Here is a 20,523-nt window from a genome sequence, read left to right as displayed (position 1 = left end):
TGATTTATATTGCTTTAAGCTATCACTATTTATTAACACTTTTGGAGCTATACAATCCAAGCTCTTAGATGGCCGCAGCAGCCACTTTGGAACCGGTGTTCAGATACGCCGACTGGCCGTAAGATCCGCCGTATTGGCTCTTCTTGAAGACTGAAAGGTAGAGAAGATACAAACAAAGTAAGTATGTGTGGCAAAGCGGTGCTATGGAGTCAATCCATAGTCATAGGATAAACAATATAATCCAGCTATGAAATCCATCTTGTAGCTTAGTTTAGGAACCCACCTGGATCGACCTCAGCCACGAAGGAGCGTGGTGGCAGAGCAGCAGCGTATAGCTGGTCCAGAGGACCGTAGGGCTTGGCCAGAAGTGGGCGACCCTGCTCCCATCCGTAACGGTTGAGGGCATACCAGTCAGCACCGTCCAGCTTGGCGGCGGAGGCAGCTGCTCCGGCGGCGTTAGTCAGGGCGGAAGCCTGAGCCTCGGCGGTCTCAGCGGCCTTAACCACATCGCCGTAGCTGGCTCCGTATCCGGATCCGCCGTAGTTGGGGCGATTGGCCACAGCCAGGGCGACGCAGCAGGCCATCAGGCAGAGAAGGCGTAGGGTGGCGGACATTTTTTTTGGTGGTGGTGCGAGGAACGGACTGTTTCGAAAACTAATTAACCGCAGCGTGTGTCCAAATTGCTTTTATAGCAACACCATTTGAGCTGCTCCGCGATTTGTGAGCTCACCAGACGTGACCAAACCACCTCGATGACCAGTCACTGTCGGGGGGCCGCCACTGGCAGCATCTCCAGCCCCCTCCGTTCCCTCTGGCCCAGGGCGATAAGGCCACGGGATCGTCTCCAATTTCTATGCTCATTGAAATTGCGCGCCAAATTGCGGCACTGCCACAACCCCGGGAACCCCGAGAAGCTGCTCCATTGATAGCGACTTCCCCCTGCTCGGCACGCTCTGTTCGCTTCTGGTGTGTGCGGTATCGGGGCTTTGGCCGTACTCCACGGCGATCCGGCCCATGCACGCATCGGAAATCGGGCCAACTGGGGTTAAGCCACCGATCAATGAACACTAACCGGAACCAGCGACGTACGAAAGCCTTTGGACGTCGGGCAAACCCTTGTTTTAAAGCTGAACTATGTTTCTAAAAAGTTTGTGAATCTTAAACTCAGTTCTATGAATTTATATCCCGCATGATACAAAATTCTTTAAAAATTGCCAAAAATGTGCACAACAATAAAGTGGATTTTATATTGTTGTCTTAAACAATTTATTATATTAAGTCGATATTCTAAGTTATGTTTCAAATAGATTGACATTTAAGTTAGTTCTTTTGATTAGAACTTCATTCTTATATTTATTTTAAAGTAATTTTACAAAGTAGCTAAATACCAAATTTTAAACTGTGTTACTGAAAAATGTTAGTAATATTATATAACTTTATTTATATTTCGGCTTAATTTACTTTTAATAAGAGTTAGATTTCTTCAAACATACAAAACCTCTACACACGGTTTTAATTTCAACGACAAGTTCTCCCAAGAATTGTGCCGCACTCGAAGCCAGAATTCTTGCCGTGATTCACCGCTCGACTCGAATGTCAAGCGATGGCCAGCAGCATTGAAGCTCTTGGCCAAGAGTTTGGCCCCAAACAAGTCAGCAGATGCGATTGCTTACCAGCCAGAAAATATGAAAATATGAAAATGAGCGCGGCAATCGACAAACTCGGCGAACTGTGGCGCTTTCTGGCCACAAGATTATTGACTGACTGACACAATAAATAATTGAATGTTTATGGTTTCTGCCACTTCGGTGAGTGATTTGCGAGCAAACCGGAGCAAGCAAATCCGGAGCACGTTTCCGCCGAGACACTCAAAGACATTCCCGGTGGCGACTGCAATCAAATGAACAATGCTCCACCCGCTCTGAACAGCTGCTGCAGCTGCATTTGAGCTCGAAAGCCCCGAAAATTTGTTTTCTCATAGATATAAAGTATAGCTAAAAGCCCCGAAAAATATATATTCCAAATATGATTATCATTTTTTCTTGTGGTTTATTATGTACACGATCAGGCTGAGATCAAGTATCCGGCAGACTGGCTGGGGATAATCAAGTATGCGCCTAGTAGCCGCTGCTGCGGGGTGCAGAGTACTGGCTAACGTACTGGTTGCCATACTGGTTCTCCGGGACGTAGAGCTTGGCCACTGGAGCAGCGGGGCGGATGGGCAGGATCACCTTGCTGTACTCCGGGGGCGAGACGTACGCCTTGTAGTTGTTCTGGCTGGGGTACAGGAGAGTGGCTCCAGCGGGCTGGACAGTCCAACGGGGTCCGTAGCCGGCACGACGGTAGTTGCCACCGTTGTAGCCACGTCGCTCACCACCGTATCCACCGCTGACCTGGATGGGACGCAGGATCTCGGGGGCATAGCTGCCGCGGTATCCACCGGCGATGATCTCCACGGGGCGCTCATAACGCTGCTGACCCTCGGATCCAGCAGCAGCTGCTGAGCTGGCGGCGGAGGCGGCGGAGCTATCCTGACCATAGGATCGCTGTCCGTAGCTCTGCTGGCCACCGTAGTTGGCGTAACAGCTGCCCACGATGCAGGCGCAGAAGATGACGGCCAGAGTCTGGAAAATTAGGAAAACTTCCAGTTAGCACAAGTACGGAAAATGGAAGAGCAGCAGGGAATACGGAAGCGGTTCTCAGGGACACTTACAGCGAACTTGTTCATGGCTATGATGTATGGGTTTTGGCACAGTTGGCTGAATTAACATATTAAATGGCCAAGCACACTTCTTTATATAAGCAAAATTATTGTTGCACTCGAAACGTGATCTCGCCCAGAAATTTATCACGGCTCAAGAGCTGGCTTCGCCGTCTCTTCTCGGCCAGTTTGTTGGGGAACTTTCTGTGGATTTCTAGCTTTTCCTAGCCAGATATCGGAGCTCCACGTTGAGCTCGTTTCGGCTCGAGCAGGTTGCTCACCGCAGCATCGTATCGCCTCCATTCGGCGGTCGACCTTCGTTGGGGGTGGCAGATGCAGATGCTCCAACTGAGGCCCAAAATCAATGGTGGTTTATTGCTTGCTTATGGGGTGCGTGCGGGAACGCAACCGGGTTAATGGGATAACGAGCCAACAACTGGCCAAGGGTTATTGGATATGGATTTAATTATAATAATATATGTATATCCCTTTGTTTGATTATAAAACTTAAGATGTTCATCTGAGACAAACTAATGGTTTCAAAGAATTGTGCAAATGGCTAAATTGTAACCACAGGTAACTAATTTCTGGAGTCACTGAACCTGTCTACTTTGTGGCTTGAAGTGCATAGTTATTCTATATAGTGAGATCTGTTGCAGTGAATATTCTAGCTGCCCTACTTTGAAACCCATCTTTTTTCTGGAATAATAATTATGACCCACCGCTAAATCTTTACCCGAATGCGCTGAAAAGTATGTCACAATGCAAAACACACAATGCGGATTTCTTTTCGGTATTTTCCATTGCGTTCAAGCTGCTTTTATTCACTGATTCTCAGAGTTTCGCCATGACAGCCACTCGAGGATTTGAGCAAGGAGTCGATAGTTCAATTCACTGCCGATGAAGCGGGAATTAGTAGGCACGGTGACCGTAGCCATGTCCGATCTCATAGCCGCGAGCGGCATCCAACTCGTACGAGGGAACGGCGTACTGTTTGTAGGTTCCGGGATTCACGGCAGCGGCGGAAGCGGCGGCAGAAGCAGCGGCACTTCCTCCATTACCCTCCGATCGCAGGCTGCGGGGATAGCTGTTGTAGCCACGGGAGGGTCCGTAGGCGGGCACCTCCTCGTAGACGACGCGCTGAACACCACCGTAGCCACCACCATAGACACCACCATAACCTCCACGGTTGCCGTACGCTGGGCTGGCGTTGATGTAGGCGAACAGGGCCAGGGTAACACAGGCGATCTGAAGGTGGAAAGGGGAAATACGGAGGATCAGATGGCTGCCACTCCTTCAAGGGGACTACCACAACTTACCAGGTACTTCATGGTGAGTGCTTAGTTTTGTTGGTTTGGGGTAATCAATCAAACTATGATTTACCGACCAGAAACGCTCGCTTTTATACGCAAATTTTAGCCTGGACATTTACGTGACCTATATACACTAATTGTTCTGTTTCAGCCCAGAAATGGCATTTCATAATTGCCCGGCTGGAATATACTCACATTTGATTTATGTACTGTCATTTACTTGTTGTCGGGCCATTATAAAATCGCTTGGTTACGCGATGTGCTATTCTACCGGGCTTTGGGTAGTGATAGCACTACGAACACGCGACTCTCTCAATTGGGACCCACGAACGCGTTTATTTTCGAATACACTCCAAAATTTGTTGAATTGAACTTCATTTTATCCACATTCTTGGGGGTAATGGTTTCCAGGTCGGTTGTGCCCGGAACTTGGCTGGCCTAAGGGAGGATTCTTCTAGAACTGGTTCCAGCCGGTTTTCCTGGCAAAATATTTAGTCATCACATTAAAGTGACCACTAGTCACATAGAAAACTTAGAAATTACACCTAACATTTTTGAAAGTATTTTAATAATTTTTAAAATTGTACAAAATCATAACTTTAAGCAAAACTATAATCTATATAATCTCATTTTATGTAATAGGTTCTTTACTTATGGTTAGTTAAAAAAGTTAAGGCTTATTAGGCAAAGTATAATTTTAACTTGGCCCCACAAATGACTTGAATTTTAGCCTTTCAGCTTTATTCGACATGACAATTTTTCTTTAGCACTTTAACCAACATTTTCATTTAACTACGAGACCAAGAAATTTTTGCTGGCTCAAAGTATCGCATGGCATTGCAATGAACCGCAAGTCTGTGCCAATTCAGCGAAGTTAGGCAGATCTCAACTCTTGGCCCGAAACTAAAAACCCAGCAAGAATAAGATACTCAAAATTTAAGTCTTGATGTTTTGGCTTTTATTATTATGACCTAGTTCCTTATTGGCAGGTAAGTTTTTGGTTCACTGTTCAACGTTTTGCCACTTAGTAGCTGGGCCTCTTGTAGCCCTTCTTTCCGGCGGCCACGGAGCTGGCAGCAGCGGCTGCGGAGCCTCCCTTCACCTTCTCGCTGTATCCGTACTCCTGGGGCACGTAGCTGGTGGGGGGATAGACGGGCTGGGCGTAGCGGGGAGCCTCCTTCCAGACCAGAGGAGCTCCAGCGGTGGGAGCGGCCAGGGCGAGCTTGGCGAGGGCAATGGCCTGGGCATCGACTGGTGGGGCACCGCCGTAGCCGGAACCGGAGTACTGAGATCCCACATTGGCACCGCTGTAGGCAGACGACACGGGCACAGGCACCGACTCGTAGGCACCGCCATATCCTCCATGGTTTCCGCCGTATCCACCGCCGTATGAGGGAACGATGGCCTTAACGGTCAGGGCAGGCTGCACCTGGTAGGCATAGCCACCGACTGGGGCACCACCGTATCCACCACGGGGACGTCCGTAGGCGTTGGCCGAAACGGCAGAGATGGCGCAGAGGCAGATGCACTAAGGGATTCAAGAAAAATTCAATTAATTTGGGTACAACTTGAACTGCATTAGGAACCAAGAAAAGAAAGATCCAATCATATTATTCAATTATAATAATATGTAGATATATATTTCATTGAAAGGATCATACTGGACTCAGTTGAGGTGTCAATAGAAACAATATTAGAACTTAAGACTTACCATGAACTTCATCATTCTGAGGCTGAGTTGGTTAGTTGATCGATGCGAAGGTAACTAATGTCTCATTCTGGCGCAATGTTTTGTTTTTATACCAGATCCAGGCAGAGGCCCAACTCTTACGTGACGAATATGATGCAAGTTTCGGCTCTCCGGGTTCCCGGAGACGCAGTTCCAGGCCTCGCCTCTTTGTCCAGCAATCTTGAGACGCCGCCGGAGACGTGCAGCCAGGCCGAATCCGCACTGGCCAAAATGCTGGCTCTCAATTCGGGCCGGTCCAGATAGCAGGCGTCTGTGCTTACGCCATCGTCTACCGGAGACGAGACCCCATTACGTAAGATTCCGACCGCATGACTCTCCGCGCTCCGGATCCACATAGTTTCGATCAGTATTGCAGGTGCTTTGCCCCACGGTGCCGAGAGCTTGACACCGATTTTTCAGTGACACATTGAAGTCAAGGCAGTGGCCTGAAAATTCTGCTGCGTTGGTAGAATTTATATACAAAAGCAAAAAAAATTGAGATAAAATTACAATAAAATTATAAACACTTAACCGTTCCACTTTCCAAACTGCCGCACTAAGCTTTTTATAATATTCAATTGGCGCTACACAAATTGTGAATGGCTTATGGGCGGGCGCAAACGTTTAATAATGAATAATAAATTATTTAGATGTTGGCCAGGCTCAGGGTACCAGCAGCCAGTAGCCAGAAGACAAGTGAAAACGATCTTTCTCCGTATGCATTTTCTCTTCAAGATTGCTTTATTGGGATTTAAACTAGTTGCTTTGCTCTTAGGAATTAAGTAAAAATATTATTATAAGACTGGGAACGGGAACTAGCCAACGACGACACGATAAATATTAAATAGTAACATTATTCGCAATGCAATGCAAATGTAAGTCGGCTGAAACCTCAAGCCAAGATTGACGGATCTGAACATCCATCACAAGTCCGATATAGCTAGCTTGTTGAACAAGATATTTAGCAGAGGCTAATCTAGATAAACGACACGTTTGGGCCAGGGCCCTCAGACTTTATAAGAGCCGAGCTGCCGATGACCAGATCAGAAAACTGACTCCAAACGCTTACAAAATGAGTAGTCTGCGTTGCAAGGTGAGATGAGATGATTATGGTTTCATCGGGATGGACACATTAATGGTAATTTCAATCTGCAGATCCTACAGCTGGCTGTGCTGCTTGTGCTGGCTGCTTTGCAGATCGGAGCAGATCATTTGGAGAGCGATGAATGCGGCTGCGGGCGGCGGGGCTGAGATGATACATCAATAAACAAGCGACGAGCAATGCATACAATTCGAACTGTTGTGGGTTCTGGGGCAAAACCTATCAGAAGACACGTACGGCTGGTCGCGGGGCCAGCTGTGTTTCGCACATGGCCCGTAGCCGGGCGAGCAGCATGTGCAAATGCTTTAAGCAAGCTGTCGACGATTGCTGGGCCCCTAGGCCATGTTTCCCAGTCAAGGTTTCCATATACATGCGCTTGTACAGCTTTGACAACTGCTTGGGATCCTTGCCGGCCAGCGTGAGCTTCGTAAGCGTCTTCAGCGCATTCTGCAGGCGGCTCTCAAAGAGCGTCAAATGGCCGGCAAACTCGTCATCGGCCACTTGGCCACTGTTAGTATCGATGACGTGGGCAAATATGAGCTGACACTGTAAACAAATTTCCAAAGCCGCTTGCATTTGCTTGATCTTCTGTGCGGTGTGAGTGGAAACTGCCGGAAAATTGAAATAATTCATTTTCTAACTCTACAAGACCTTAAAGATGGTAAACTCACGTTCGGCCAGAAATTCATGTAGGGAAATCCGCTCAAGCTGCACCACCAACAGGTCTCCCACCTCCTTAAGGCTCTCTAGAATTTGGGTGGCCTTCTCGTAGTGATATTTACAGAGCTGTAGAGTAGATTTGGGCAACTGAGAGAAATCACAACAGCCATGAGAACGCAGCTGCGAGTAGTGGAAGGAGGCAATCCTGGAAAAGTCAATAATTGTTTATTGCATTTTCTAATTGCTTATAGTCCTCGTCCTACCTTTTGTGTATTAAACCGGATCGAAAACTGTATAGCACTTGGCGTGCACCAGGGTGTTCGACATCACAAAGTCGCAACGATTTCTGAAGCAATTCCAGCACTTCTTTGGAGGCGTCAACTAGGCTGGATTTGTCTGCTGCACTGTGGTCCTGAAGTTGTTTAGCTAACGTAAAAGTGGCAGTGGATAATTCCCAATGGACGAGGTCCCATAGTTCGGGATTTGCTTTACGAGTATCCAGACAATCTTTGGCCTTCTCGTAATAGCTGAATGCCTCGTTGTAGAAGGCTTTTTGGCTTTCTAAGGTTATAGCACTAAATGAAAATGATTCAGCATTATTTAAAACGAATCATGATTATTAATACACTATTTACCTCTCATTGGGCATGATAAGATGGGCGCGCAGGCGCATAAATCTACCAATATTGCAATATAGAAAGGCCAAATTGACATTATCTTTCACGGCAGTGAAGGCTTCTATTCCTCGACGTAGGCAATCATAAGAGTTGACTGTTAGTTTCACATACAACGGCTCGGAAGGATCTGCCGTTGGTCTGTCCTCCGTTTGGTCACTTTCAGCGTCTTTTGTGGACTCCTTCTTCTTCATTAACTCACTGTATTCCTCTGCAATTTATAATTTCTATAAGTATATTTATGATTTTAATGGTTGCGCTACCTACCTTGAGCCCAGTACATGTACTTAAGACCCAGCTCGTTCCGCACGTTTCCTAGTCGCCGAAGCAGTTCATTGCTTTCCGCTTTCTGGGCATGCTCCAATGCTTGTTCGTAGCACTTGCAGCTGTGCAGCATCACTTGTTCCACATTGTCGGAAGGCGCCAAGGAGGGCAGCTCCTCTTCTTCGCCTTCCAGCTCCTGAGCCAACTCGTCGCCGATGAAGTCCATCGAGGGATCCAGCTCCCCAAACTGCTGGATGTACTCCTCAACGGATTCCCAGTTTTTCGAAATCTGGAAAAAGCAGTCTCCCGCCCGGCCTAGCAAACAACTGTACTGTGAAACCACATTGGCCATATACTTGTTGAGCACTTGTTGGCAACGACAGGCCAGCTCAATGGATCGCAAGGTAGATCCGTACCGGCGAGATTCATAATAGTGCTCGGCCAGGGTGGCAAATGTCAGGCAGGCCTTTTCTAACAGCAGAAGTTTTAAGTGGACGTTCCAGGAGCCAAAGTGTTGTGTGTTGAACTTGGCACTCATCTGCCGATTACTGGCATTGGCGGATTTGGACTTGGTAGTAGTGGTGAGTTCCTTGGATTTGCTGCGTTTGGCCTGCGTTTTGGGGTTTGGTTTCTTCACAACTTGTGCTGGCTGCTGGCTTACTTTTAGCTGCTCGTATGGTAAAGGAATTGCGCTGCAAGGCTTCGCCATGTTCGGATTTTGCTCCTCGTGCAGAATTCGGCGCTTCTCCTCTTGTTTGGCATTTGTCTCCGATTCCTTTAGTTTCTCCTCTTGACTTCCATTGAAATACTGCAGGCAGGATAGTCCAGCACTAATGTGCTCCAAAGAAAAGCTACACCGCTCAGCAGTTGTAGCTATTAGAGGAGCCGGCTTGGACTTCTTGGCATGAGATTTAAAGTCTCTTAGGGCATCGCATATATGACGCACAGCCACGTTAGCTCTGCCACCGCTCTGCTCGCTACTTTGGTAGCTCTTCTCACTTGAGTAGTCTAGAAGATCATCTTCATAGTCCTCCTCGTCCTCCTCTTCATCGTCGTCATACAACGATTGATCATCTGAGTCCACTTCCTCAAACTTGGGCGACTTTGGATCGATGCCCGCCGGCACATGTAGATCCGAGAGTATGTAGTGGGAAGAGCTCACGATTTGTGGGTATTGTTCCTTGGGCAGCAGCTTGATGCAGTTATCCAGTAGTGCACGTATATTGCCCGCTGCCTTAGGACTTATGTGAGGCAGTGTGTTCTTCATGTTTCGAGCCACTGAATAAAGCAGCATTCCCACCGGAACGGTGAAGGGATTAACCTGTTGCTCGGGTGGATCTTCCTCCGACTTCTCAGATGCCTGATTTTGGCATAATGTAGTTAGATCGTACAACTTGACTACGTCATCGTTGCGCCCCTTAAAGAGCCAATAGGTGTGACCCGCCTTGGTGGCATTGGCCTTAAGAAAGGCTAGAATGTTCTGTGCGACGTTGCGAACCACTTGCGGCGAAAACTGCGAGTTCTCGAGGTACGGCAGGTCCTCGGTCTTGATGATCTCGTACTTTTGGACAATGCCATCCAGGTGATAGCACATCACTACCTCGGGCACATTACACATAAGATTGTCCAACCAGTAATCGATTCCGGTTAACACATTTATAGGCTGAGCGGCATCCCTTAAACGCAAGCTGATGCACGGCCTGTTGGGTCCTCCAAATATGGGCATATCTGTGCCGATAAGCATGCGTATATCCTCAAATGTCCAGACCACGTTTCTATTAAAGGCATGGCTCGACTTTGGGTCTGGAACGTTCTCCTCTATTTTCGGTTCTGGGAGAACTGGTCCCGTGATGGGCAATCCCTGTTTGCGGCTGGTTAGCTGTGTGGGTGTATTGGCCACATCGTAGTCCAGCTCATCACCAGTTTGCTTCAGGCTGTGATACAGGAACTTGGACAGCAAATTCTTCGTTTGCAGCGCCTCCCGGGACCGCTCCTTCAGGCAGTAGTTGTGCTGTGTATCTCCATAGGTCAGGACGTGCTCCAGAATAAAGGATCTTAGCCACTTCCAGTCGTCATCCGCCTTTCGCAGCAGATACTTCTGGATGTCGAACTCATCCAGGAGCAATGTGTTGCCCACCTTGTGCACAACCATGCTGATGGCGCTCTTCGCGCTGTAAGGCAACTTGAGTAGTTGCTTGATATTCTCCGCGTCGCTGACCACATCCACCTCTCCCACGCAGTCCGGAAACATCTGGCCCAGTCGAAAACTGGCAAAGCCGGCACTTTGGTAGAGAGCCTGGTGTAATCCATGGCTGCTGTGCGACGTTGTCAGCCAGTTGAGAGGCGGAAGATTCAAGTTGGTGTTGCACTCCAGCCGCTTGAAGTGGGCGGGCACTGGCACGGGAGACAACTTAATCACCGCCTGGCTTTTCACGACGTCCAACTCATGTGGCCCAATACTCCTGCACGGTTCAATCTATCGAAAAACATGTGTTATTTATTTAAGCTTCATGGCGCTCATTTTTACCTCTTCATTTCTATCTTCCATTATTGCGCTGGCTCATTGGTAACTCCCTGAAAATCCAATCCCGTGGAATATTCAAGAAACTTTCAAGCAGATGTGTTTTTGTTTTGCCGGCTCAGCTGAGAGCTGCCGAAGTTTTCCAACACCAGAGGGCCGGCGCTGCCAACTTAGTGCAAGCACAGCTACATGGGATTAGGTAGAGTTCAAACTTTTACAATCAAGGGGGTTGGAACTAAATTGAAAGACTAAATATATATATACGTACAATATATACGTACGTACGTACTTATACATATATACGTACAATATATATAAATATATAAGACTAAATATATATATACGTACAATAAACCTTATATTTAATTATTCAATATTTCTAATACACTTTTGCACTTTAGAAAATCGAAAATACTTAAAAATTCTTTTTTCAACAAATGCTCCATTTACAATGAAATTTGTTTCAGTGCTAGCTTAAAATTTATCAAAAAGTATGTGAAAATATAATACTTGTGGGAAACCGTCCCCTCTCCTACGCCACTGACCAATTCAGCTGATGACTCTCTGATGCTCGTTATACAACACTGGCACATTATTTTGTTTTCCATTCAGTAACACGATTAATCACAGACTGTCGTAAATTTTCCCGAATTGGATACAAATCTGACACAAAAGCATGACACTGTTCGCCCTCATCGCCCTGCTCAGTCTGCTGAACACAATCCTGCCAGATTTCATAAGGAACTACGTGAGTACCATCCGCAAGAGAAAATCCCGGTATAGAACCTTATACTGACCTGCAGCTCAAAGTATCGCGATTGTGGGGCGTAAGGAACTCCGCGGAAATTCGGCAGTTGCAGACAGAACTGAACGACGCCCGGGAGCAAGTGGAGGTGGTCAGCAATGCGGAGCATTCCGGAGAGTACGCCAGGACCATTAAAATTATGCGCGCCGAGCGTAAAGTATCAGAGGCGGAGGCGAAACTGAAATCTGCCCGGGGAATGGAGAACTTCATGCGGATGAGCATCGATACGGCCATGTTCTACGGATCTAAGGTGCTGCTCTCCGCAATAACCGTGTTTATCAGCATCCGGAATCGTGGAACGCCCGTCATGATCATCGATGAAGCGATCAGCCTGGCTCCGTTCACAGGTCTTCTTAGTTTTCCAACTGGCGTGGCCAATGCCATTTCTGTGCCCGCCTGGGCATTCTCCTGCAACCTGACATTTCGACTCATCTACGGCTTTGTGAAAAATCGTGGGGCGTGATTTCATCCGAGCGAAATCCCTCCATTTCATTTAGCACTTAGAAGGCGCTCGAAACTATGTACTTTGTTATGGTTTGCTAAGCTTCATCACGCATTGACTCTTGAATGTAAAGGCCCAATTTTATGTAAGCACCACATCAAATAAATGTATTTTCAGACAAGATTCAGTTTGAATCACGCGCCTTGGTCTAAGGGTGTTTTCCTACACTGCTCGTATACATAGTGTTGCGCTGCGTTCACTCTAGATGAGTGCGTGTCATTTTCCCCATCCAATTTGTTTGGTGTTTTGTTAGCCGAAATGGACAAACTAAATGAAAATGCTCGAGAGCGAAAGCAAATCAAGCTGGGCGAGATCGACACGGGCCCCATTTTAGTGGCCCTCCTGCTGGGCTTCATTGCAGTGGGTGAGTACGCCACGTGGAGTTCGCCTTTTGTTCCCGGGAGTCTCACCTGATGTCTGAAATCGCATTCACACGTTTTCTCTTTTAGCCATATTTGTGATCCTGCGAAAGCGTTCGTCTGGCCGCAAGGACTTTCTCCTCACTGGGCTCAGTGAATCCGGCAAAAGTGCCATCTTCATGCAGCTGATCCACGGCAAATTCCCGGCCACTTTTACTTCCATCAAGGAGAACGTTGGAGATTACCAGGCGGGCAGCGCGTCTACCAGGTTAGTCGATATACCCGGACATTATAGGGTGCGCGACAAGTGCTTGGAGCTATATAAACACCGTGCCAAGGGCATTGTCTTTGTGGTGGACTCGGTTACAGCCCACAAGGATATCCGGGATGTGGCAGAGTGAGTTTTCAAGTAATGTACAACCTAAATGCGGTGCTAATCTCATTGGTTTTCCAGCTTTCTGTACACCATCCTATCAGACAGTGCCACACAACCCTGCTCTGTGCTAGTCCTTTGCAACAAGCAGGATCAAACCACCGCCAAGAGCGCCCAGGTCATTAAAAGCCTATTGGAGTCGGAACTGCATACAGTGCGCGACACCAGAAGTCGCAAACTTCAATCCGTGGGCGATGAGGATAGCAGCAAAACCATCACACTGGGCAAGCCAGGACGCGACTTCGAATTCTCACACATCGCACAGAATATCCAGTTCGCGGAGGCCTCCGCCAAGGACACTGAACTAAGCCCCCTCACCGATTGGCTCGCTCGGTTGCTGTGAATTGGGCACACAAGGATCTCAGACTGATAAAAACTGGAGTCCTGAAGGAAAGAATGCGGAACACAAAACAACAGATTGATATTTATTTTAACGTTTAGCGCTCTCAATGTCGTATTTATTATGCTACACCGATATACACCGCTGCTAGAGTATAAATCCGCGCATTGTTAAATATCCTCTTCTCCCGCCCTTTGCCTTCCACCTATTTCCCCGTTTAATTTTAGGTTATTGTGGAAATTTTTATACTTTTAGCATTAATTTGTCGGTAGATAAGTCATCTATAAACCGTTTAAAAAGAAGAAAGCCGAATAAGATTTACGAGTTTTAAAACGCAGAATGTACTGAATTGAGAATCAGCAAAAGCTTCAAATAATAGCATGGTTGCTTGGGCCTTAAATTTATGTCGTATATGGTTTTCTTTACTTTTAAGAAATACCGCCAAAACTGAGTTTAGTTTATTGACTATCGATAGCAAAGATATGTATGTTTACCTTTTTAGTTCAATTTTCAAACACAACTTTGTGGTGGCGCCTATGTTTAAGCATGTAAAATCTTACGTAGCGGTCATGTAGAATTATCACAACCTCTTATTATTTTACAGCTTATCATAACTAGCTTTAAATGATTAAAAACTCAGAAAAACAATACATTTTAAAAAATTCTATATGAATTGCTTTTGATATATATGAGCCAGCCAAAGCTTATCAGTCTTAGCTTCTACTTATCAGAGCTTACATGTTATAAACAAAAATGGAAAAAGAGAGTATAAATATTTCTCTATTTGAGTAGGGATTCTATGAAAAAAGTTAGATTTTTAAATTTACAGCAACAATTTGTTTCCTTTTATTTCAACAGCTGTATCTAATATGATTATCACAAGACCGAAATTCATGAAAAGGGAGCTTAGCCAGCTGGTGGAGCTTGTGCCGCTATTTGGATCTCAACTAGCAGTTGGCAAAGCCATATTTTTGACCAACTGTCCCAGAAACGAGGATTATTGTTAGATCGCTGAGCAAACGTTTGGCGCATGCGCAAGCTTTCAAACCTTTTTAGCGATTTGAGACCTTTCGCGAACCAGCTAAAACAGCTGTCGATCGGGCTCGGGCCAGCCCAACGAGTCCATCAAAATCAATCCATCCATCCATCGATCGACCGACTGACCGACCGGCCCAAGATCAAAAAGCCGCCTCGAAAATCAATGAGCTCGCCTGCCCTCGGCTCCTCTGACTAGATAGAGTTTCTAGGCTGGCTAATTTCTAAGAATCGGGAGCTTTATGCCTTTATGATTTGCCGAATTTCTTGGGGAAGTGAGCTGAGCGGATGTCCCTGCTCGCGATCCTCATCCTGATCCCCAGATCCTCGCCTGGCAGCTGACATCGGCGCTGGAAGTGGTTGTTAACTGGCCAGCTTCGTTGGTGGCCACTCGCAGTGGATTGATGATGGACAAAGCTGCGAATTTCGGAGAAAAGTGCGATTAAAACAAAAAGCGGGCTCGAGCATTCTGAGTGTTCAATGGGCTCGCCCAATCTGCAGATTGTGACTGTGCTCTCTGGCGAAACACTGGATATTCCCTACTTCCTCGGGGGATTTTTATTTGATGTGAAGAGCGTACAAACCCGTACATAGTACGGGCTTCACAGAATTATTGTGAATGACCAAAGCGAGATATGTAAATCATTGACGAGGCATTTACAAATGCAAATAAAATGTTGCTTAACTTTCGTCTTGGCCAAATAAGATATGTTTAATGGTAATATGATATGATCAAATACTTCTTTTAGCCAGAAATCTAACAAGATATATTCATATTTCTATTTAAAGAACTGCTTTCAGACTCCTTTACTTCCTGTCCAGACCCCTTGATCCCAAAAATCCGACTCTGATTCGGTGTCATGTGCATTGAAGCACGTGCTACACCCGAAAAAAAGGGCAGAAGGCGCAAAAAGCGTACGAGAAATGCAAAGTGCAGCCAGAGCCAGACTTTTTACAGCTGTAGACGGGCTTCAGGGAGTCGGAGTGGAAGTTGGAGGCGGAGGGAGCCATATGTTGCAGACACGCTTTAGCCAAGCGGAAGGAGTGCCCCCCGGATCCTCGATCCAAATGCCGGGGCGTACACAGTAGCTGCAAATTATTCACGACTGATTAGGCTGGAAAACGCAACAGGCAAGTCGAAAAAATACATACGATATCCTCGAACAGATCCAGTTACCAGAAATTCAGAAATCTCTTTTCATTTTTTTCTTTTTTTTGGGCCAGAGGTGAAGCAGAATTCACTGGAAGGCAGACAGACATTTTTGCGGTTAGACGGGGGGGGAATATATTGAATTACGATCGCATCCCCAACCGTTAGTTGACCAAGAAATAAGTGATAAAAAACCAAATATATAAAGTTGAACTTGACTGGGCAATAAATCTGCGATTTTTAGAAAGTCCCTATGCGATTTATGGGCGGACACACGCCTCCCCCTTCCGGCACACCCCGATGTTTTAATAAGCCCGCTTGCAATTACGAATATAAAGTGGGGTGGACGGGGTCCATAGGGCACACCTATATGGATATGGGTATACTCACTCGTACGTATCTCAGGCAGATGCAGCAGGCGCCCATTAAATTTTTATGTACACAGGCGCGACGTTTTGTGGGTTTTCACGGGCGGCCAGAATGGAAAAGTGAGGAAAGTGAGTGCGAAGCGGTCGCTTGCCGAGCGTTTTAACACATCGTTAAAGCTCAAAAAATAAATCTTGACGCGCCGGACACTGCAATTATCACCTCTGCATAATCAGTACTGCCGGACCAGCGGACACCTGGACAGGTGGACAAGTGGACAGGCGGCCGAGTCAACGAGGTGAGCACATCGAACAAGGAGAGCAACGCATGCCCCCGGGTGGGGCAGCTCCTCCGACAGCTGGTTGCAGCACAGCCCGGCAAGCTTTCATTTTTTCGGTAACAGGAGCGGCGTCTTCAAACTGAGAAAAAATATGTACGAAAAGTTGGTTAGATAATGCCAGTTGGGCACAATCCATATATGGCTTATCATGATCATGCAAAGATATCTAATTGCAACTCCTTAAATATAATTATTAACAAATATTAAGCACAATATTATAATGTTTTGTTTCAAATAATCTAACTGGAAGATCGGAATCCAAAGAGACTTACGGATATGTTATATACATTATCCAAGCTAGGTTTGTCTATGGTGGCTTCATTTTGTATGGGTACTTGTTGCTCCAAAATGTTTCATGTCGTATTTTCTCCCTGTGTGGTGCATCCGCCCAGCCCACGCGGCCCAACGCCTTGGCAGCAGCATAATGGCAGCCCATTTAGCACCTTGTTGACGCGGCATCTAATTAAATGGTGCGAGACAAGAGGACCAGCCCATCTTCGGATTCGGGTTCGGTTTGCCGGCTCAGTGCGGATGGAATGGGATGGGATGCGATGGGTTGGGTTTGCTTTGGGTTCCCTTTCAGCTAATATTGAGTGCAATTTCCATGTAATGCCAAATTGTTGCGCCTTGTTGTTTGGGCTATCACGATGCTGCGAATGCTGCGGATGCTGCTGACGATTATGATGATGATGATGATGATGATGGTGATAATGACGGACACTTGACGCCCGGAGTTGGCCATCATCACGGGGAATTGGCTGTGGGCAATCGCTTTCAACAACTGCAACACTTTCTCATCGCACCACAGAGGCATTGATGATTATTTTTGATTTCTGTGCATACAACTCTTGATTAATTATAATGCCCACCGATCTGAAAAGGGGGACCCACCAGCGGCAGCTGCGAAATCAGCCCGGCAAATTGGAGCTTTTGGCGTGCCATAAACGTTTTTACTTCTTCTCATGTCACGACGCCTGGGCTCATGGATAATTATGGGTTTACTCGCCCATTCCCCGGGCTTCAAACTCCAGATCCCAGATTCAGTTTCGGTTTCAGGTTCAGGTTCAGGTTCATGTTCGTATGGATTCATGCGTGCAGCCAGTAGCCGTTGGAATCTGTGGGGCAAATTGTTTGCATTGCACCCGTACATATCCATTGGATCCATAAGCCTGGGATCCAACTCCAGGGCTCTTCGTGTCAATTGCACATCACGCGCTGTTTCATTAAGTTTATTTTTAAAGGAAATTATTTTTAAACGCAATAATTTGTTGCGCCGGCGTTTGAGGGGCTACCAAAATGAATGTGGTTAAGGGAATTTCTGGACTGCCCCCCATACTTTATTCGCGATGGGGGACTGTCCGGTGTGGTAAATTTAGACATTTCAAGGTTGGTATTATCTGCCATGAAAAAGAAAGTTGGCTCTGCAGCTGGATAATTACGGCCCATTGGCAGGGAACAAGAATTCCTCGAGGGTTCCAAGCCACAGTGGAGTAATTGATTTTTGGTTCTATATAACCAAACAATGTATAAAGGGGTTTCTTAAAATTTGAATTGTTAATCAAGGAAGTTAGTCCTGCTTGGGTAAATAAATATTGAATAAATAAGGCCACCGTATTTATATAAACATATTTTAGGCAAGCCCAGTATACCATTGCTTATGATAGTTCTATTTTACTTACACTCTTGCCTCAACATCATCGAAAGTGGCCAACAGCATTCTACCAGTCGAGTTTTGGCCATAAACAAGTGCGGCCTCCGTCATCTAAATGCAAATGTGCAACAAATTCACTTAAACGCGAAGGACAGACTCGGAAAGGAGGTGGTGGGGTGATTGTGGGGAATCAAAGCAGCGTTTGTGGCATGGACTCAGCGTTGCGGCACGCCACTGCCATCAAAGTAAGTATTTTGCCTTTGGCAAATTAATCACTGTAACAGGGCCAAAAGGGGGGCGGCCAAGACGAGGTTACGTTCAGCTGTCCGAAGCGCCGCCTAAAATATACATAATAGATGGATGGCCAGAGGCGGTGGTGCCAAGGGATCTAAATTACAAGGATATTAGCAAAAGTGTCACAGTAATTACAAGGCAAAATATTCTATGTTGCATAGAATATAGACACCTTTGTAATTGATTTATGAACTATAGTACTCCATACCTATGATTGAACAAGTATGTATACTGATGAATATTCCAAATAAAGTGTAGAAGATAACTTAAGTTTTGATGATCAAGAAAATAAACTTTTTGTTTATTGAATGGTATTTTTGAATCTATCACTTGTGTTTATATCTATATTAGTTTTAGGCCCCACTTAGAACCCCCCAATTAATCCGTTCAATCTTTCCACACCTCTGTGCCCAGTTCTTCGCTTGTGTTTGTGCAGCGGTCACACTTTTGGTTTTCTATAATTTGAGTTTTGAAACGAGGCTTGGTCGCTCGATCTATAAGCCCTACCTGCGGCCCCTTTTCGGCTGCTCCGCCAGTCGAAAAAAATAAAAAAAAAAAACATGCGCGGTCAGTCGTGTGCGGCGTAAGGCAACCAAATGTATCGAAATGCAACCGACCGATATAATTGCGTTTTTTCGTGAATGTATACAGCGTATACCATATACAGTGGTGTATTCACTGGAATACTCGTATCGCACATTCGAGTGTATTCACATCGACTCACTCACATGGTTGGCCGAGCGACACGCGCAGCGGCCTTTTCATATGTAAAGCACATGATTTTCCAATTGGAAAATTAGTCGTGTGTGCCGGGTGGTTCCAGGGGGTGTTGCGGATGAGGGGTAGCTGGCTTCAGGGATGTCGAGTGGGAGGAAGGGGGGTTGCTGGTGATCCACCATTCGGTAGCGCACGCGTGGGCAAGGCAGCCAGCCCAGCATAAAGGAGGCCGGCTAGCGAGGCGCAACCGAAAACCAAGCCATGGAAACGGGCTTAATGCCTCAGTAATTATAGACAGGCATTCGCCGAAATTGACTAAGCCCGCCAAAAAAAAAAGAGGTCCATTGGCGTCCGTGCCCCAAGAGTCCCGATTTCAGCTGCTGACCCCCAAAAAGGACCACACACAAGCAGAGAGTTCTAGGCTCCGGCTAATCGCCTGCTGGAGCTGGCTAATTGGGGGCTGTGGTTCGCTTTTATGTTGCCCAGGTCCTTCGGCCATTCGCATGATTAATGCCAGCGCAACGACGTGTGAGTTCCTCATCCATACACTGAAAAAAAGTACTGATTAAATTAAACACATTTTTTGGTAATTTTGTAGACAGTCTGAATGGTATTACAATTTACTTTTGCAGTTTCGCGCATTAACGCGCAATATATGATAACAATTAACCAACAAAAGGAATATAAACAATTTTTGTACTATTTTTAATTACAATAAAACTTTTAAATTCATAAAATGTAGATATTTTACTTATATTTACTATTACTTATAGTAATAGAACACTGCTAAATATTTTCTTGCAGTGCATACGCGACTTCAAACATAAAACTGAAAGCGAAACTCATGCCCACCCAGGTGGTCGCCGTAACTTAGGGGAATGAAGTACGGAGCAGGTCGCACGCCAGATACAGCTACGCAAGCGCAGATACAGATACAGATGCTCTTACAGATACGGATACCGCGCACGATTGATGGACTTCACACGTTGGTCAAGAGCGAGCGAGATGATGGCTATCTTGGCTCACACATTATCATCGGACGTCGCATCGCTGTGTGGGTCGCTCATCAGTCAAATTGTCCATTCCATTCCATTCCATTACCACCGGCCAGACATTGTCCACGACGATCTTTTGAAAAAGGTCCAAAATAACGAAGCAAACGTCACGAGGTTGTGCAAGAGATCTAAATTACCATCAGGGCTGGCAAGATTCAAGCGATTGAGTCATTTGGTTTAAGGGACTGTAGATAAGAATCTTTAAGGTTTTACGTCTCCAGATTACTCGCTTAAGGTGGTAAAAATTTTAAAAAAATCTGTATAAATAATATATTATTGTGAAATGAATTGAATTATAGTATGCACAATTCATTACCATAAAGAAAATTACTTTCATTGCTACCAAGTCTGCTATTAAAAGAGCTTTGTTTACCAAGCTTACCAAGCAGTTAAGCAATTAAATGAAATGGAATCTCAGTATCCATAATAAAATACGATGATTATTTTGAAATGAAATATTTAATGGTAAAGCAATTTATTTTAATTTTAATGATGTGTATGATTGTAGTAAT

At 45.9% G+C, this 20,523-nt stretch overlaps 8 protein-coding genes across 8 annotated transcripts; 3 read left to right on the top strand and 5 right to left on the bottom strand.

Moving 5' to 3' along the window:
* Positions 1 to 3: 3 nt before the first annotated feature.
* LOC6737332 (chorion protein S16) lies at positions 4 to 668 on the bottom strand. Its single transcript, XM_016171149.3, has 2 exons — positions 284 to 668; positions 4 to 150 (listed from the first exon to the last, which is right to left on the bottom strand). Exons 1-2 carry the CDS (start codon positions 612 to 614, stop codon positions 65 to 67), a joined length of 417 nt encoding a protein of 138 aa, XP_016031059.1. The 5' UTR covers positions 615 to 668; the 3' UTR covers positions 4 to 64.
* A 1,361-nt stretch (positions 669 to 2,029) lies between these two features.
* Positions 2,030 to 2,823, bottom strand: LOC6737331 (chorion protein S19). The gene is made up of 2 exons (XM_002084133.4): positions 2,714 to 2,823; positions 2,030 to 2,624 (listed from the first exon to the last, which is right to left on the bottom strand). The coding sequence occupies exons 1-2, from the start codon at positions 2,726 to 2,728 to the stop codon at positions 2,118 to 2,120; spliced, it is 522 nt and encodes a 173-aa protein (XP_002084169.1). The 5' UTR covers positions 2,729 to 2,823; the 3' UTR covers positions 2,030 to 2,117.
* Positions 2,824 to 3,484: 661 nt separating this feature from the next.
* LOC6737330 (chorion protein S15) lies at positions 3,485 to 4,146 on the bottom strand. Its single transcript, XM_002084132.4, has 2 exons — positions 4,021 to 4,146; positions 3,485 to 3,949 (listed from the first exon to the last, which is right to left on the bottom strand). Exons 1-2 carry the CDS (start codon positions 4,030 to 4,032, stop codon positions 3,614 to 3,616), a joined length of 348 nt encoding a protein of 115 aa, XP_002084168.1. The 5' UTR covers positions 4,033 to 4,146; the 3' UTR covers positions 3,485 to 3,613.
* Positions 4,147 to 4,949: 803 nt separating this feature from the next.
* Positions 4,950 to 5,865, bottom strand: LOC6737329 (chorion protein S18). The gene is made up of 2 exons (XM_016171148.3): positions 5,726 to 5,865; positions 4,950 to 5,542 (listed from the first exon to the last, which is right to left on the bottom strand). The coding sequence occupies exons 1-2, from the start codon at positions 5,738 to 5,740 to the stop codon at positions 5,039 to 5,041; spliced, it is 519 nt and encodes a 172-aa protein (XP_016031058.1). The 5' UTR covers positions 5,741 to 5,865; the 3' UTR covers positions 4,950 to 5,038.
* Positions 5,866 to 6,461: 596 nt separating this feature from the next.
* On the bottom strand, positions 6,462 to 11,601 carry LOC27207061 (erythroid differentiation-related factor 1). Its single transcript, XM_016182812.3, has 7 exons — positions 11,510 to 11,601; positions 10,971 to 11,149; positions 8,447 to 10,919; positions 8,141 to 8,390; positions 7,769 to 8,080; positions 7,517 to 7,710; positions 6,462 to 7,453 (listed from the first exon to the last, which is right to left on the bottom strand). Exons 2-7 carry the CDS (start codon positions 10,989 to 10,991, stop codon positions 7,068 to 7,070), a joined length of 3,636 nt encoding a protein of 1,211 aa, XP_016031056.1. The 5' UTR covers positions 10,992 to 11,149; positions 11,510 to 11,601; the 3' UTR covers positions 6,462 to 7,067.
* LOC27206690 lies at positions 6,713 to 7,034 on the top strand. Its single transcript, XM_016182497.3, has 2 exons — positions 6,713 to 6,836; positions 6,899 to 7,034. The coding sequence occupies exons 1-2, from the start codon at positions 6,816 to 6,818 to the stop codon at positions 6,992 to 6,994; spliced, it is 117 nt and encodes a 38-aa protein (XP_016031057.1). The 5' UTR covers positions 6,713 to 6,815; the 3' UTR covers positions 6,995 to 7,034.
* LOC6737328 (guided entry of tail-anchored proteins factor 1) lies at positions 11,571 to 12,392 on the top strand. The gene is made up of 2 exons (XM_002084130.4): positions 11,571 to 11,712; positions 11,768 to 12,392. The coding sequence occupies exons 1-2, from the start codon at positions 11,641 to 11,643 to the stop codon at positions 12,230 to 12,232; spliced, it is 537 nt and encodes a 178-aa protein (XP_002084166.1). The 5' UTR covers positions 11,571 to 11,640; the 3' UTR covers positions 12,233 to 12,392.
* Positions 12,393 to 12,426: 34 nt separating this feature from the next.
* On the top strand, positions 12,427 to 13,720 carry LOC6737327 (signal recognition particle receptor subunit beta). Its single transcript, XM_002084129.4, has 3 exons — positions 12,427 to 12,635; positions 12,721 to 13,027; positions 13,085 to 13,720. Exons 1-3 carry the CDS (start codon positions 12,530 to 12,532, stop codon positions 13,404 to 13,406), a joined length of 735 nt encoding a protein of 244 aa, XP_002084165.1. The 5' UTR covers positions 12,427 to 12,529; the 3' UTR covers positions 13,407 to 13,720.
* The last annotated feature ends 6,803 nt before the right edge of the window (positions 13,721 to 20,523 follow it).

This window comes from Drosophila simulans, chromosome 3L (assembly GCF_016746395.2).
Source record: "Drosophila simulans strain w501 chromosome 3L, Prin_Dsim_3.1, whole genome shotgun sequence".
NCBI lineage: Eukaryota > Metazoa > Arthropoda > Insecta > Diptera > Drosophilidae > Drosophila > Drosophila simulans.
This window is presented reverse-complemented; position numbering and strand designations above follow the sequence as displayed.